Source organism: Chelmon rostratus, chromosome 3, assembly GCF_017976325.1.
Source record: "Chelmon rostratus isolate fCheRos1 chromosome 3, fCheRos1.pri, whole genome shotgun sequence".
Classification (NCBI taxonomy): domain Eukaryota; kingdom Metazoa; phylum Chordata; class Actinopteri; order Chaetodontiformes; family Chaetodontidae; genus Chelmon; species Chelmon rostratus.
In genome coordinates, this window is record NC_055660.1 from 26,961,010 (window position 1) to 26,976,160 (window position 15,151).

At 42.1% G+C, this 15,151-nt stretch overlaps 1 protein-coding gene across 1 annotated transcript in view; it reads left to right on the top strand.

The window, feature by feature from the left end:
- sorcs3 (sortilin related VPS10 domain containing receptor 3) overlaps positions 1-15,151 on the top strand; it is a 185,787-nt gene that overhangs the window by 141,590 nt on the left and 29,046 nt on the right. The window contains exons 10-17 of the mRNA XM_041965059.1: positions 2,587-2,733; positions 4,913-5,015; positions 6,081-6,157; positions 7,308-7,399; positions 8,727-8,834; positions 9,845-9,962; positions 10,052-10,185; positions 13,809-13,922. Of these exons, the coding sequence (XP_041820993.1) occupies positions 2,587-2,733; positions 4,913-5,015; positions 6,081-6,157; positions 7,308-7,399; positions 8,727-8,834; positions 9,845-9,962; positions 10,052-10,185; positions 13,809-13,922 (893 nt within the window). The remainder of the gene's footprint in view (positions 1-2,586; positions 2,734-4,912; positions 5,016-6,080; positions 6,158-7,307; positions 7,400-8,726; positions 8,835-9,844; positions 9,963-10,051; positions 10,186-13,808; positions 13,923-15,151) is intronic.

Here is a 15,151-nt window from a genome sequence, read left to right on the forward strand (position 1 = left end):
GCCACGCGGCCCTTTATGGAACCGGTTTGAGATGCCTGCTGTAGAACGTCTGGTGCCCAAAACACACCAAAGGGGAAGCTGCATTCATAGTGGATTCAGAAGTCCGGGTTTTGCCGCAGATCCCCACAAAGCTTCACCAAGAGCGGCAGCTGCTGGAGAAAGTTCCACACACACACACCCGATTATCCCTCCTTCTGTTCCGACACACACATCAGAGATAAGGCTTATGTTTTACCATCAATTGAATATTACAACAATAATATATGGTTGTCACAATCTTAAATATTAATGATGGATCGTTTGACGTAAATGGGGTCATTTGTAATGAGCAAGCCACAGAAAGTAGCACTACTAACTCTGTAGTTGGTCCCAGGTCTACAGACTTTTTTAGTCTGCTTTAGCGTCATTTAGCTCAGTGTCTTGGTTCTGGTCTTACCCTCCAGCCACAGCACACAGCTGTTTTTGTGTGCAACAATAAAAATAAACTGATAAATTCACTGCACGACAACTCAGCAACAAACAGCAGACAAATCCAGCAACCAGCTGGTGACCATGACCATTAATAGTTAAGAGGCAGATATTTCTTTTACATGTTAATTCCCTTTTGCCATAACAACTTTATGGAGTAATAATATGTCTTAGCTTTGTTTTCAGCTTATTCTGCTACCCCCAAGTGGCCAAAATGGAAATTTATTACTGCACCTTAAGAGCAAAGCAGTGCTGAAACTATTCATCAATTCATTACATGATCAATAGAAAAATTAAATTTGGAAAATTGATTCATCATTTAGGTCCTTTATCAAGCAAAAATGGCAAAGATTCTCTGATTCCAGCCCTTCAAATCTGTTCTCTATCATTAAAAATCAAATGTCTTATTGGTTTAACAAATGCAAATTGAAGATGCCAACTAGGTCTCCAGGAAATTATGATCAGCACTGAAGGAAAAAGAATAACAACAAGAATGCTTGTGGTTCCCCCTCCACCCATTGGTGCTCTGTGAGGGGGAAAGATGTTTCAGAGGAAGAGGAAAAATATGCTTTGAGCAGGATGTGGCATAAAAATTCCAATTCCGGGCACTCAAGTGGATGGTTAAGAGTAAAAAGCCTTTAATAAATAAGGGCTGATGCATTATACAAAATGCTTATCAGCACACTTGCCTTACTCTGAGTCTCTTGTTGCACAATGAACCCAGACCAATAAAATCATTCTCACAAGTCTTGTCTAAAGCTCTAACCAATCAATGGCATACTGGAGAAAATAACTGATACACCAACTGAATTGAAAAAGAGCAAAATTAGCTCACTAAGTTAATTAAATTTGTATATATATATATATGTGTGTGTGTGTGTGTCTTTGGAGGGAATTGAGGTTCAGATGTGCTGTGCATTGTCCTCTGCCTCAAAGCTATTAAAATCAAATATCAAATGTAACATTGTCCACTGTTACCCACTTTTGCATTACGGTCAGTGTTGTGACTCATGCTGCACTGACGGCAGGAGATCATTTGACCCAGCTGCATATTCTTTGTCTTTGATCACATGCTGCAGCGCAAGCTCCATGTTTTATTCCCTTTTTCATTTCTACCCTGGCATTCAGCAAACGGCAGAGCTGCTTTAAAAGGTGGCGTATTTCTAAAAATGTCGGAGTGTTCCTTTAATGCTGCGCTGCTAAGAGTCATCTGTGCCATAGAATAAGCATCCATGTCTGCATCCCTCACTTCGTCGTCAAGAAAGTAGAGATTGGGTGCTGTGGGTGATGGAGAGAGAGAAATGCATGCTGGTCGGGACATGCGGTTCTTGTTTGTGGTGTTTGTGTGTGTGTGTGTTGTTTGTGTCTGCATGTGTGATAGAGGAGGCGGAGGCAGTAAAAAAAATTACTGCTGTGATTGACAGGTCGGGTTGGATAAGGACGGAGGAGGGCCCTCGTTAGCTGCATCCATCCTGAGCGCCATGTTTCTGTGACAATGTCACATGTACTGCCTATTAGTGCCACTTATACAGACCTGTCCCTTCAGGGAGGGAAACACATCCAACTGGAGCCCCTCGCTATGGCAACCATTTGGAGTGACTCTGTCCTTTCCATTGCATATCACGCTTTGGTTTAGTTGAGGGATATGTCTCATCCCAGAGAGACAGCTAGCAGGGAGGATTTCGGATGAGATGCGTGTGTCTGTATCGGTGTGTTTTTATGTATGTGTGTGTTTGGGGAGATTCAAATTGATTGTGAGAAAACACACAAGGTGTCACTTCTCAGCGGTCTTCATTTTGTACCGTCTGGATTGCTGAGACGTGTAAGGATAGAATTACAGATAGCACTTAGCACAGTATAAGAAAATGCAGCCGACTCTGCTGACGGTGTCTGCCAGGCTGCAAGAGAGGATAAGCACCGCATTTGCATTTAACTGAGCTCGTGTCATGACGATTGCTGCCTCAGTTCACTAAATGCCCTTTCTGATGAGAGGACTGTGTATGCTTTCTCATTTGCAACTGCACTCTTACCAGAGGGACAAATATAAAACGCTCCCTGCTGGTTCACGTTAAGAGGGTATAGTTTAGATTCAACCTGTTATGTGTCTGTGTCCATCAGGTGGCGGGAATTAAAGGCATGTTGATTGCTAATAAGAGGCAAGACAACCAGGTCAAGACCTACATCACCTACAACAAAGGTCGGGACTGGAGGCTCCTGCAGGCTCCTGCTACTGATCTGGACGGAAACGACATTCACTGCATACTGGTAAGATGTTGCAGATTGATGTAGCTCTGGAGCCTCTTCTGCTCATGCTGTAAAGGAGATGTAAATATGTCATGTGCCAAACTGTGTGAAGCAAAATGAGATCATATCATTTAGAATTAATTGTATCACTTTTTAATAAGGCACTCTTCATAAATGGTTTAAAAGTAATAGATAATGGCTTTATTAGGGCTTGATAATGTTTCATAGATGACTTTTTAAGCTATTGAAAAGAACAACATATTGGTTTCCAGGCTGTGATAAGTCTTTTTTTTTTCTTGTTGTATTTTTAAAGACATCTTCCTGCTAAAAATTGCTGAAAAAATATTCAAGTATATTTTTTAGATCAACCTTAAAACTAATGAAATAAAAAGTTGCAAGTGTTTGTTAGCCAAGGTTGCTACCATTGTAAATAACATACAGGAAGAGATGTATTAGTATCATCAGTAGCTTTATAAATAGTCTTTACACGACCGTAGCAAAATAATAAAATGTGCAAGCGATTGGTGTGACGCCACATCTGGCAGAATGTGGGGATTGTGGTTTTCAAATTAACTACTGTAAATCTGTAGAGCCTGACTAATTCATCTACAAGTAGTCTCCTGCTACCCTCAGTGGTAACCAGTGGTTTTTGTAATGGTTATTATTCAGGTGTGGAGAACGCCCAGAAAATCTGCATTCTGAACCGCAGTTGGGAATTATGGGTCTTGCTCAAGGAAATGCCCAATTCAGACCACAGAAGTGGAGCTGGTGTAGTTCAAATGAATTCTAGCAAACAAAGCAAGAGCAAAAGGCTAATGGGACGGTGGGACAGGCAAGGGTCAAAACCAGAGGAGGCAGTCCAAACAAGCAAACAAATCCAACAGGGAGGAAAATCCAAAAGCCCAAAAACAGACAAGGTCCAGAAAAAACCAAACCATGGTCCGAAAACACTGGGAACATACTGGAAAGGGTTGGAATGCTTGACACACAAGGTACAAAGACAAACTGGCAAGAAGTGAGGGAAAAGCACAGACTTCAACACACTAGAGGAAAGGCTAATGAGGGACAGGTGAGACTAATGAACAATCACAAAGGTGGGAAGCACACAAAGAGGAGAGTGATCCTTCGCCATAAAACAGGAACAAATCCAAACTGTAACAGAGGATCTTTCAATGGACTGTTGTACCAGCACTTAACTGGCGCTTCCCTTGAAAAGCTGCATTGCAGAAACAGGCTGGTATACGATAAAACTGGAAAACTAATACAATAAAATAAATTCTAGAATAGCTCACTTTTGCCAATTACTGCAATGGACTCACGCTGTGGCAAAAGCCAAATATTAGTATTTAGTGTAGGAGTTACCTATGATTAACACTGTGGAAATAGCCAATTGTGCTTCAAAAACGAGGCATATAAAGTGCTACAGCGGCAGATCCATGGCGTCTGGTTCCTCATTAGACAGCCTCCCTGCAACTGCAGCTAACAGGATGACTGTTAGGAGGAATCATGTTTGAGACATTAGGGGAACTTCATGCTGTTTAAGAGGTGATTTCAGGGCAGTGCGGTGTGGCTTACAGGTTCCCTGTGATTGTGCATTCATGTGACATTTTAATTACTGCCGTAGATTCCTTTTGATTACCCTGTTCAGTCCCACTGCTCTTGATGTCCTTACACCACTGACACGCTGTCTGCTGCAGAGATGAAAGCGGACCCTTTTTTCTTTTTTTCTTTTTTTTTCTGCTCTGTGAACAAATGTAATTGTCTTCTGTTGTGTGCATGCCCCGGAGACTTGGCTTCATACTTTAATGCAAATTCCATCGCTCTTTGTATTAATGACAGATTAAATGCAATTAGCAAAACTTGTGAAGACACAGTTGGTTCTCTTTGGGAGACTAATGAGTCTGGCTTGTTTTTTGATGGTTCTGTTTTTGTTCTGCAATTTTGTTCTGACCAAGTCATTTTCATAATGGTGATCTCACCGTGAAACTGTCAATTGCACAATGTGACCATGTAGAATAAGATTGATTTGTATCATCTTTACTTTAAAATGATCCAGTGTTATGTATCACCATAAGATAAAGTGATGAGTACTCTTCTTAAAGAATTCTAGTTTTCACATAAACATGCAGTGTTTTGAGATTTGTGTCAACCTATTTTATTTTCCCTTTAACTTACCGTGTTTATTGTTCTTCCTCTGCAGCCTTTCTGTTCACTCCATCTCCAACTGCAAATGTCAGAGAACCCTTACTTGTCAGGAACAATCTCCACTAAGAGCTCTGCACCAGGGATAATAGTTGCCACAGGTAGGACAAAAGACTCGAAGACATAATAAAATCCGCTTTGTTAAACGACCGTCCATTAAGCCTTTCATCTTTTCAAAAAATGTCACTTTGTAGCCTCAGCATGCAACATTGAAGTAAAAATTTTCTTTTCAAATTATGAAAGCAAGGTATTTTGGATGAAGAGTTGAACAGTCAGCCCCCAGACTAGATCATGTGACCTCACGCTTGAGCGTCTGAGCATGCACACTGCAGGATCTCCACCTCCTCCACGGGCAAACGTGCATTTAATCACATGTCCCCCTGTTTTGATGACACGTCACCCAGCCAAGCAGGAGCAGGAGCCAGTTTGTGCTGTGTAGTGTCTCTGTGCCTGCAAGGGTAAGAGCAATTATAAAGAGTTGAAGCAAAGAAGGAGATGAGTTGAGACAAAATAGATGTGTTAGCACCCGTGGTGATGTCAGCAGAAGGAGTGTATACGTTCATATGTGAGTGTGTATTTGTCTTTGGATGTGTCTGTTTTGTCTTCGGTGTGTGCGGATGGCGAATAAACATACATCTCCGCCGCCATGCTTGCACAGTGTGTCTTTGTGTGCGTGTATTGCTGGCCAAGCCTTTGCTTTGGCACCGCGATTCACTTTGCCCGCTGCGCCTTTTAAGACGTCAGCTGGTGCAGGGATCATCTCACCAACATGACAAACACCATCCAGATCAAACACATGCCTATTTACTGAGCCGTGGCCAAGATAGTAGAGCAGATCAACAAAAGAAGCTATTTCACTTGCAGGAAAATGCTTTGGAGGCAGTGTAAAGCTGCAAACTGCCAGAGCAAAAGGAGCACCCCCCCCTCCTCCACATCTCACATTATGCTGCCTGAATGATGCAGGCATCCATAGGAATTAACCCAGGGTCTTCTCTGTGTTATTCACATGAATGGAGAGACGGCGAGCTGATCTGGGAATCAAGCCAGAGGAATAAATTAATCATGGTGTGATTGGCAGCATGGATTTAAAACACATACGGCCCTTTATTTGCGTGATCTCGTCGCAGTTTGTCACGTCACACGTTCTCTTGGCATTTCCACTGCAGGAAACATCGGAGCGGAGCTGTCCTACAACAACGTTGGCATGTTCATATCGTCTGATGCTGGCAATAGCTGGAGACAGGTGAGCTTCACACCAAAAATCACGCCAAGATCCAGCCAACCGGCACACTTGTACAATAGTTTCAATGTGTTGTACTACAGAAAGTATTAGAGTGTTACAGGTGCTGAGTCGAGGTACGACTCGTCAAACTTTTCACTCCAGCAAGGAGTGAGACCATTTAGAAAAGGCTTTATTCACATGACATGTCAACACGTCACAGCAGGAAAAGCAAAGGCGGAAATAATAAAACGAACGATGGCTCAATTGCATTTAGCTGCTTCAGTGTGCGGGTCCTGGCGTTGTGTGTGCTGGCTCGCTGTCACGCTGCCACGCTTTACTGACGCACTGGAGCAGAGCCATTGTTAATGTCATCTGTAACACGCGTGCTTTTCTTACATCAAGTACAAACGTCTACTGTGAAAAAGCCGCCATCACAGTAGAAGGTTTCTGACTCTAAATCCACGCTAATTTTTAAAACAGCACGTCCTTGATTTTAGACAGAAGTAAACTTAAGCAGGCTCCTCATTTCTATGCAGCGACCTTCCGTTTTGCACACTGAAATGACGACTGCAGCTACCAGATTTAATCATCTTTAATTAGCTAGCAAATTCATACGCCTCTGAGTTGGTTAAAAAGGCAGCCTTCCATCGACTTAAAACAGGGGCCTTAAAAGGGAAGCAAACATGACGGCTTCATACATGACGTATATGCTGAAAGTCACAGACAAAAGCTTGTGTCCATGCCAAAACCATGCCTGAATTAAAGATCCATGTTGCTTTTCTTGGACAAGCTAGATGGAGACTCTGAGGGTGTAACATTGCACAGAATATTCCATGGTGGATGTAGTAGTCATGATTTTTTAATACGTATATATGTGTGTGTGTGTGTGTGTGTGTGTGTGTGTATTTCCACAAGATTGTAAAAACGGAAAAACAAGAAGTTAAATGTAACTCAGATCGTTCAGCTTCATCATTAACTGTTATTATCATTGAGCTGCTATCGTCTCATCAATAACTGTTCATGAAGGCTGTTGTGTCTGAAGTATCATGAACACAGGAATAAGTAACTCTTCTAAAATGTGTGTATTCCGAGAAAAAAACAAAATCATTCAGAGCAAAAATAAAGACGAAGGATTTCCCGGTTCCAACGATGTCTGCATGTGTCTGTTCAGATTTTCGAAGAGGAGCACAACGTGTGGTTTCTGGACAAAGGAGGGGCCCTCGTCGCTGTCAAACAGCCGTCAGTGCCAACCAGACACTTGTGGTATGTCCATTTGGAGAACTTTTTTTGGATGCTCTTCCTCTCCTAAATTGCTTTTCCAATTTCCTACAGCTATTTTTAGGTTAATACGATGCTTATGGCCCCAAAAAATGAGCACACACACACACACACACACATATATATATATATATATATATATATATATATATATATTCGCACACACACACACACACAGTATATTATATATGACACTTGATTTATTTAGTGATGCACTTTGGGGATGTTGAAAAAAGAAAGTCTAATCTGAGAGATTTTTTTTCAAACCACTTATCATTAACAGGCAGCAGTCTCAGCACCCCCCCCACCCACACCCGCCCCCCACCATTAACACATTGCCTTCCTCTTGCCAAATCGGTTGCCTACGCTGTGCCTCAGTGCAGGCTAATCCAAGTGAGACCAGATCTGTTCTCCAGTCGCTTTTGCAACAATTCTGAAATTAGTTTTAGAGCCGGTGAAGTGTAGCCTGCTGGGTTTTTGTCTCCAAACCAATTTAAGTGCGATGGTAGGGGAAGTGAAAAAGAATTGACAGATAGAGAGAAGCCTGTGTGTCTCCACAGCCGCCGTACGGCAGCTGAGGAGCAGTGTTGCTTTCCCAGCCAGCGTTGAGTTAAACTCCCCGTCTGAGTCTCATAATAGGTGCATGTCAACGCTTTTTCTGTCGTCAGTGCTTTTAGCCAAATGAAGCCAGTGGAGGTTTTCGAGGCAACATGGGGGGATTTTCTTTCCTCCGAGCGCAGGCCTCGCTAGTGTTTCGACCCATGTCACACTCAGGTACTCCTAGTTGTTCTCACGTCTGCACCGATGTTGATAAGCTGTCAGAATCAATAGAGCCCAGGCCCCGATGATGAAAGCTGTCCAATGTTTTTCTTCTTCTTTCTTTCTTTTTTTCATTTCTTTTCTTTTTTTTTTTTTTGCTGTCTCCTTCTCCCTCTCCAGTTTTGTAGCTGAACATGAAACAGTTCTATTCTGGTCTTGTTGTTTTCACCCCTGTATAGACGCTACCCAGGACCCGTGATCGCTCTTTTCCTTTTTGACGTGCTCTGAAAGCAGTTTTGTGCATCTTTGCTTTGATAAGCAGACAGACTGTCTCTTAAATATGCCTTTACTGCTCAGCCTTTTGATATTTACCCAAAGCTACAGTAGCTAATTGCACAGAGATTCAGAGACTCGTCTGTTGAGACGAGCCAGTCATCCTGATCCCCACCTAAATCCCCTCATATGACCAGACTCTAATAGAGAGCATCTGTTTCCGTGCCTTTGCTGTTGCTGTGTTTGTGACGGGAATGCGTTCTGACACACACACACACAGGGTCAGCTTTGACGAGGGGAGGCAGTGGACCCAACACAGCTTCTCCTCGGTGCCTCTGTTTGTGGATGGAGTCTTGGTGGAGGCCGGGGCCGAGAACCAAATCATGACGTGAGTCCAGAAAATCCAAGAAGGGATGAATGACATGTGAAAGGTGTTGATTTCTCTGTCCTTCCAGGGGCTGTTGTGGGCTGAGTCACAGGTGAATGGTACTTTCTCCACTGTGTTCAGCCCTCTATGCTAATTTTTCTCATGAGAAGTCCAGATAGATGGAGGACCTTTAAGGACGATGTCTGTTCAAAGCTCTGTGGTATTTAGTATTTATTAAGCCACATTTCTGAGGAGCAGGTAAGGGGTCATATTAGCTGTTAGTCAGACCTTTGTGGATATTATGTCACTTGACAAAATGGGTTTGATCATAGGGAAATCATTTGTTAATGGCACTACTGCAGTTAAACCTTGAAGCCCCTAAAAAGGTGGCTAAATGAGCAACAATCAGAGTAAAAAAACAAAAAAAAGTTATAATTTACTGAGAGTTTGACACTTATGAGAGATCAGATTAGGATTATTATCTGATCTGTCTTTTGCAAACACCTCACAGTATACAGAGCACTATCCTGATCCAATGCTTAGCCATACTTAGCATCAGCAGCTCAGTGATTTCCTGTGCAGTGCCGGACTATTAGTGACAATTTGAGTGCAGCTTTTGGTTTCACCTCCAAATGGAGCATTTTAGACCAGCGGCTTCCAGCCTTTTTGCCTTAAGACCCCTGAACATGAAGCCTCTGACTGCTGTTCTCAGCAGTTCAGCCATGCTGTGACACAGTATTTCTTTCTCAGATTGTTTCAGTTGAAAGGGGGAACGAGAGGATTGATGCAAGAAAACTGGATGAATCTTTCAGACTTTAATCTTTTTCCTGAAATATTGGGGAATTTTACCTCTTCGGACCTAAACTGATTAAGCACTTACTCCGGGTAGCATAATGTTATATCTACCAATATAAACTACAAAAATTAGAGCTGAGGTATGATAAATGTGTGTTGATTCCCATCATTTTAATCATCTTATATGTTGTCATAGGCTTGTTGCTTGTGATTTAAAGTAACTGTGTCATTTGCAGATTTTTTGGACACTTCAGCCACCGTTCGGAATGGCAGCTCATCAAGATAGACTACAAGTCTGTTTATAGCAGAAAATGCACAGAGGAAGACTACCAAACCTGGCACCTGCACAACCAGGTAGGAAAAGCAACATGTGCGCATGTTATTGTTCCTGCCATGAAAAGAAATATCACCCATTGTTGTTATAATGCTTATTGTGCCAACAGGGTGAGCCGTGTGTGATGGGACAAAAACAAATTTATATGAAGCGCAGGCCTGGAAACTACTGCATGCTGGGAAAGGACTACTCCCGAATCCTCTCAGCCGAGTCCTGTATTTGCCGAGCTCATGATTTTGAATGGTAAGACGACGTGTGCCTCTGCACAATGCCTCCTTTCTTCATAATCATCGAGGAGGATTATGTTTCTCCCCATTGTCTGCTGAAGGAGAGCTTCATTAACAACAATGTTTGTTCTCCAACTCTGCCACACATGTCGAGGCGCTCCTTTTCATCAGTCTGTGAAGAATTTTCAGCATGCTAGCATCTTAATTCTTCTCTACTGGGCAGCTGCCAAATGTGAGCGTTTGCGACAATATGGATGTGATTCAGCGGGTCATTCAGTTTAATGCTACTGAAATCCTCCTGTTTGTCAAAGTGAAGGCAAACAACAGCTGTGACTTCTTAGAAAAACAGCCACCATTCAGTCGCCACTTGTTGTTTTCAGGTGCATCCTCCCAGCTTCTATCAAGTACCTCCTTCAGTCCACTCAAATGTGCTCTCTCGGTCGATATAACCTACCTACCTACTTTAGCTACTAACAACTTACTCACTCTCTTCAGCCCTCTAACTTTAAGAGCTTAATTTGGTGCAAAGCAGGCGGACAAAAGGCACGGATTAGAAGAGAACGGCGATGTTTTGAGCTGGAAGGATCTGCTTTTAGATCACTGTGTCACTGAAGATGTGTCTGCTCTTGTACAAATACTACAGAGGTGCAATTTCAGCAGAGCGATGAACTGGCTTGCAACACAGGCACAATTACAAACTAGAGATGGTCACATCTGTTAAACAAAACAAAGCAGAACAACAAAAAAACACCTCTGAAGGAAAGAGGAAATATGTAAAGTGGGTGATTTATTTATTCCTTAGCGGCGCGTGTCATCCTGAATGAATTAACAGTGCAACAACTGAGGCGTGCGGCCCGGGCAAGAGGCGAGTTCTATACAAACACCATTTCCACACTTCATCCTGGAGGCCAATTTTAAGCCCTTTAAGGGAGATCTATTGAATATGCTATTCATGTGTCTCATTAATTTACTCCATTCGCTGTGCCTTTTTTCAATAATCTGATAAATTTGGGATCCTTGTACACAATTTGCTCCTAATGTCTGTCTCCGTCGCGTCTGTCTGCTAGCTCGCTATGCTTGTAATTCTGCTGAGATGATGTGGGGGGTGTAAATAGTTTCAATTTGTATGCAAATCCTAAATGGTTGTATTTTTTATCTTGTAATGACAGAGAAGTGAAAAAAAGCCATCCCAACGTACAGCAGTTATGTAAATAGTGTTTGTAGAAGGTCAGGGAGTGAGTGCTAATTGGTTCCCATTGAACTACTGTAAAGTTTGTTTTATTTGCTTCCTGTGTCGTTCTGTGAGTCTGATTTCTGACTGTCTATGTCTCTCTGTCTCTCTCTACAGGAAATTACTCGGTGCATACTTAAAATTCTGAAATGAGGATTTAAAAAACATCAGTGCAGGAAAAAAAAAAACGCTCAAATCCTTTAACTTAATTTGAGGTGTGAAGAATCTGTCTGCCACACAAAACGGCTTAAGTGGTGCTACACAAGGGGGAGACCTGCCTGCAAATGGTGCAATCCTATCATTATGTTGTACACACAGCACGAGAGGCTGATTCACCAAAGGTTACAGCTGGAGATCAGGGCTCCATACTTTTTGAGAATGGGCCATAGTGTAGCACAGAACTGCCAAGTACTGAGAGCTGAGGCTCAGTCACATTCTTTGTCTTGTTCGGTAATTCTTTGATTGATATGTCCTCACCTAAAAGACAGCATCAGGAAACATTTCAGGGCTCTTTTGTTGTTAAAGATGCAATTGAACTGGTCGTGATCATATAACTATACAGAGCGCATGAGAAGCTGGGTCTGGCCAACCACAGGATTTTGTGATGGCAGATTTGTGATTTTAACATCAAATCAAGAGCCAAAATACTATTAAATCCATCTGATGATCATGAATTGCCAAGAGAACAGTCTCCCGGTCCATTTAGGCAGTAGCTGTGGCCGTTTGATTGCCATGGTAACACGTATGCACATCAGCAAACCAGACAGTGAAAAGGTGTGGAAACACAGGTGTGCTATACTGTGTCCTCTCCGTGTCTTTTGGCAGTTTCTTATTTAAATGTAGGTGAAACAGAGTCACACACAGAGTTCTGTGCTTTCTTTCCAAGAGTTAGAGGAAACAGTGATACCAATCTCATGTCCATGTTCTGATTATCAGGACTTGATTAGCTTAGCTTAGCATAAAGACTCAAAATGACTTCTCCGAAGTCTCTGAAGCACACCAATGAACACACTGTGTCTCAGCTTCTTCACCTGCCCGGCCCTCGTGTGCAGTGTCTCAGCTGATTGTCTTGCTGTGGTCACAACAGGTCTACAGGAGGTCACCGTGCACGGCTTTCAGCACTTCATTCTCCTTTAAATCACCACGTGTCACTGTCGTTTGTATAAAGATTCAACAAATGAGATACAGCGTGTGCACAGCTCAGCATTACAAGTGCTCATATGTCTGTTTTTAAACTACTAAGAGAATAAACCTTCTTATGTAACTTATGGTGTGGGAGTGAATAAGCGTGTAGATGAGAGCAGCACATCCAGGTACTTTGGTCCCTCTAATTTGACTTGTTACACAGCCTTTTACTACAAGCTGAGCGAAGAAGAAAAAAGGGCGGTTTTAGCCCCACTTCCTGCATTACTTTATGCTGTTGACAGGGTTCATTATTAGAAGGTATCTCCACTCAATTTTTGTGAATTATTCACGTTAAAATCCTCCCTGCTCCCGGCGGACTTTCAATTGGTCGTTCTGACTACAGGAAAGTGAAATATGCCTGCCCTCATTTACTTCCTAAAAAGGTTGCTGTAGGAGATTATGGAGCATCTGTTGTTCACTGAAGATGCTGAAAGCTTCATTCTGCTATCAAACCTCAGATATTGTGTTGAAATCTGTACCCAAACAATTCAAAGAACACCAAAGCTGTCGTTGTTGGAATTGATTTCTTCTGATAATTAGAAGTTTCCTGGCAACTAAAACAGCAAATAAAAGAGGGGTGTGATTTTTAGTATAATGAAGAGGTTCAACCATGATCACAGTTCTGTGTGCACACGTACGTAGCTGACACATATTGTACACAATCTCACTCTCAAGATATCCTGTTGGCTCGTCTGCCCCAAACTAACCTTTTGCCTCTTTGTCCTCATGCACCTGTGCAACCAATCTGCCTTGACAGCTTGTTAATGAATAGTTCACACTGTCGTAATCACAGCATCAAACTGGACTAGTCAGTCACTGGCTTGTTGGTTTTGTTTATTTGTTTTGGCCTGGTGATTAATTGATAAATCAATGTCATGACTGTTATTAGATTGGGCACTTGCTTACCTTGCTTTGTTAGATGTAAGTCACGTTGTGATTGGAAACACTAGCAGGCAGCGAGAGCCAGTCATCCTTGTGTATGGCGCCAGCCCCCCTCCACAGTGTGTTTCCACACACTGCTCCACACTGCTGTAAGCGCATTTGTCAACAGTGGCCTCAATCAATACATAATAATGATGCGTCTCTGTGCCAGACAGGCCCTGGTCAACTGTAATAAAGAGATAGATAAGTCAGGGATGTGGAACACGCTATATGACACTATGTCCCTTTTCACATGCTGATATTGATCAGGTGCCGTGTGGATGTGCTTTGTTGTCCGACAGTGATTATGGATATGAGCGGCGCGGCGACGGGAACTGCCGGCCCGCCTTCTGGTTCAATCCCTCCACTGTGTCCAGAAGCTGCAGCCAGGGTCAAAACTACCTCAACAGTACAGGGTGAGGACTGTACGATTTACCAGGAATTCATATTAATATCGTATCATGTATATACATTGATGTGTGTTTTTTCTTTGCACAAATGTGTGTGTTATGAAAGCTTTTTTTATGCTCAAGCAGGGCTTTGAAGCAGATACCGATCTGAGATTTAATATGATTTAGAACTGCAAACCTGAATGAGAGGCTGTGTGGCAGGAAGTGACTGCTGGCTGAAACATGCTGGCTTCCAATGTGGGAATATAGAACTATCAGAGTTTTTGCATTTTATTTATTTATATTATATATTCAGTCCGTGAGGAGCTGCGCAGAAGGGGTGGGAAGCAAATAAGTACATTTACTGAATTTTAGTATAAGTACTATGTTCCAGAGAGAAATGCTGTACTTTTACTTTTGTGCATCACTGAATTCATTTAACAGTTAAAGTTTGATCAGATCATTAAATATGATGTATTGTTGTAGATTATAGAAGACCCTGCATACCCACAGATGATGCTGTGGCTGCTTAGACCTGCTCAGAGTTTAAGTTGAGATTTACTTGAGGTCACTGAACTCAAAGTACTAATACGAATCAAAAAGTTGTAACATGTCCATTAACATAACTAGCAGGAGCGTGAGAGCATGTGAATCAAGCCCAAACTGAGGGAAGTTTTTATCAGGAAAAACATGAAAATATAAGTGGAAATGGGCCTCAGGGTCACTGAACCGCCAAACAGCTTCTAAAATATGCAGTTCAAATTAGCTACCCCTCAGCCAGCTGCATTAAAACGCTGCTTATATTTTAATGCACCAACGATCTTGTGAGCACAGGATTGAACATATCATCTGTCAGGACTCTGTAATCTAACACTGTGAATGGGGACATTCTGTGCTTTTAATGCGTACTTTTACTCTTAATACTTCAATTAAAGTTGAATGCAGGACATGAACCTGTGACTTGGGAGTAGTGCTATGTTGACTGATAGCAAAACTATTCAATAAGAGGTAATTGCAAAATCATTTCACAGCTAATTTGTCTTTTGAGTCAGTTGATTGAAAGCCATCATCATGTTTATCTGTGCCATGCTTGAAGGTAGAGTGAAAATGGCACATCAGACTACAGCCATAGAGTCAGCAAACATTACTTTATTGATATTATACATTCCAGTTTACACATTTTATCATTCCTCCACAATAATATGTGTAGCACATGTGACAGCAAAGAGTTTGAACTTGAACTATTAATGTTAGTT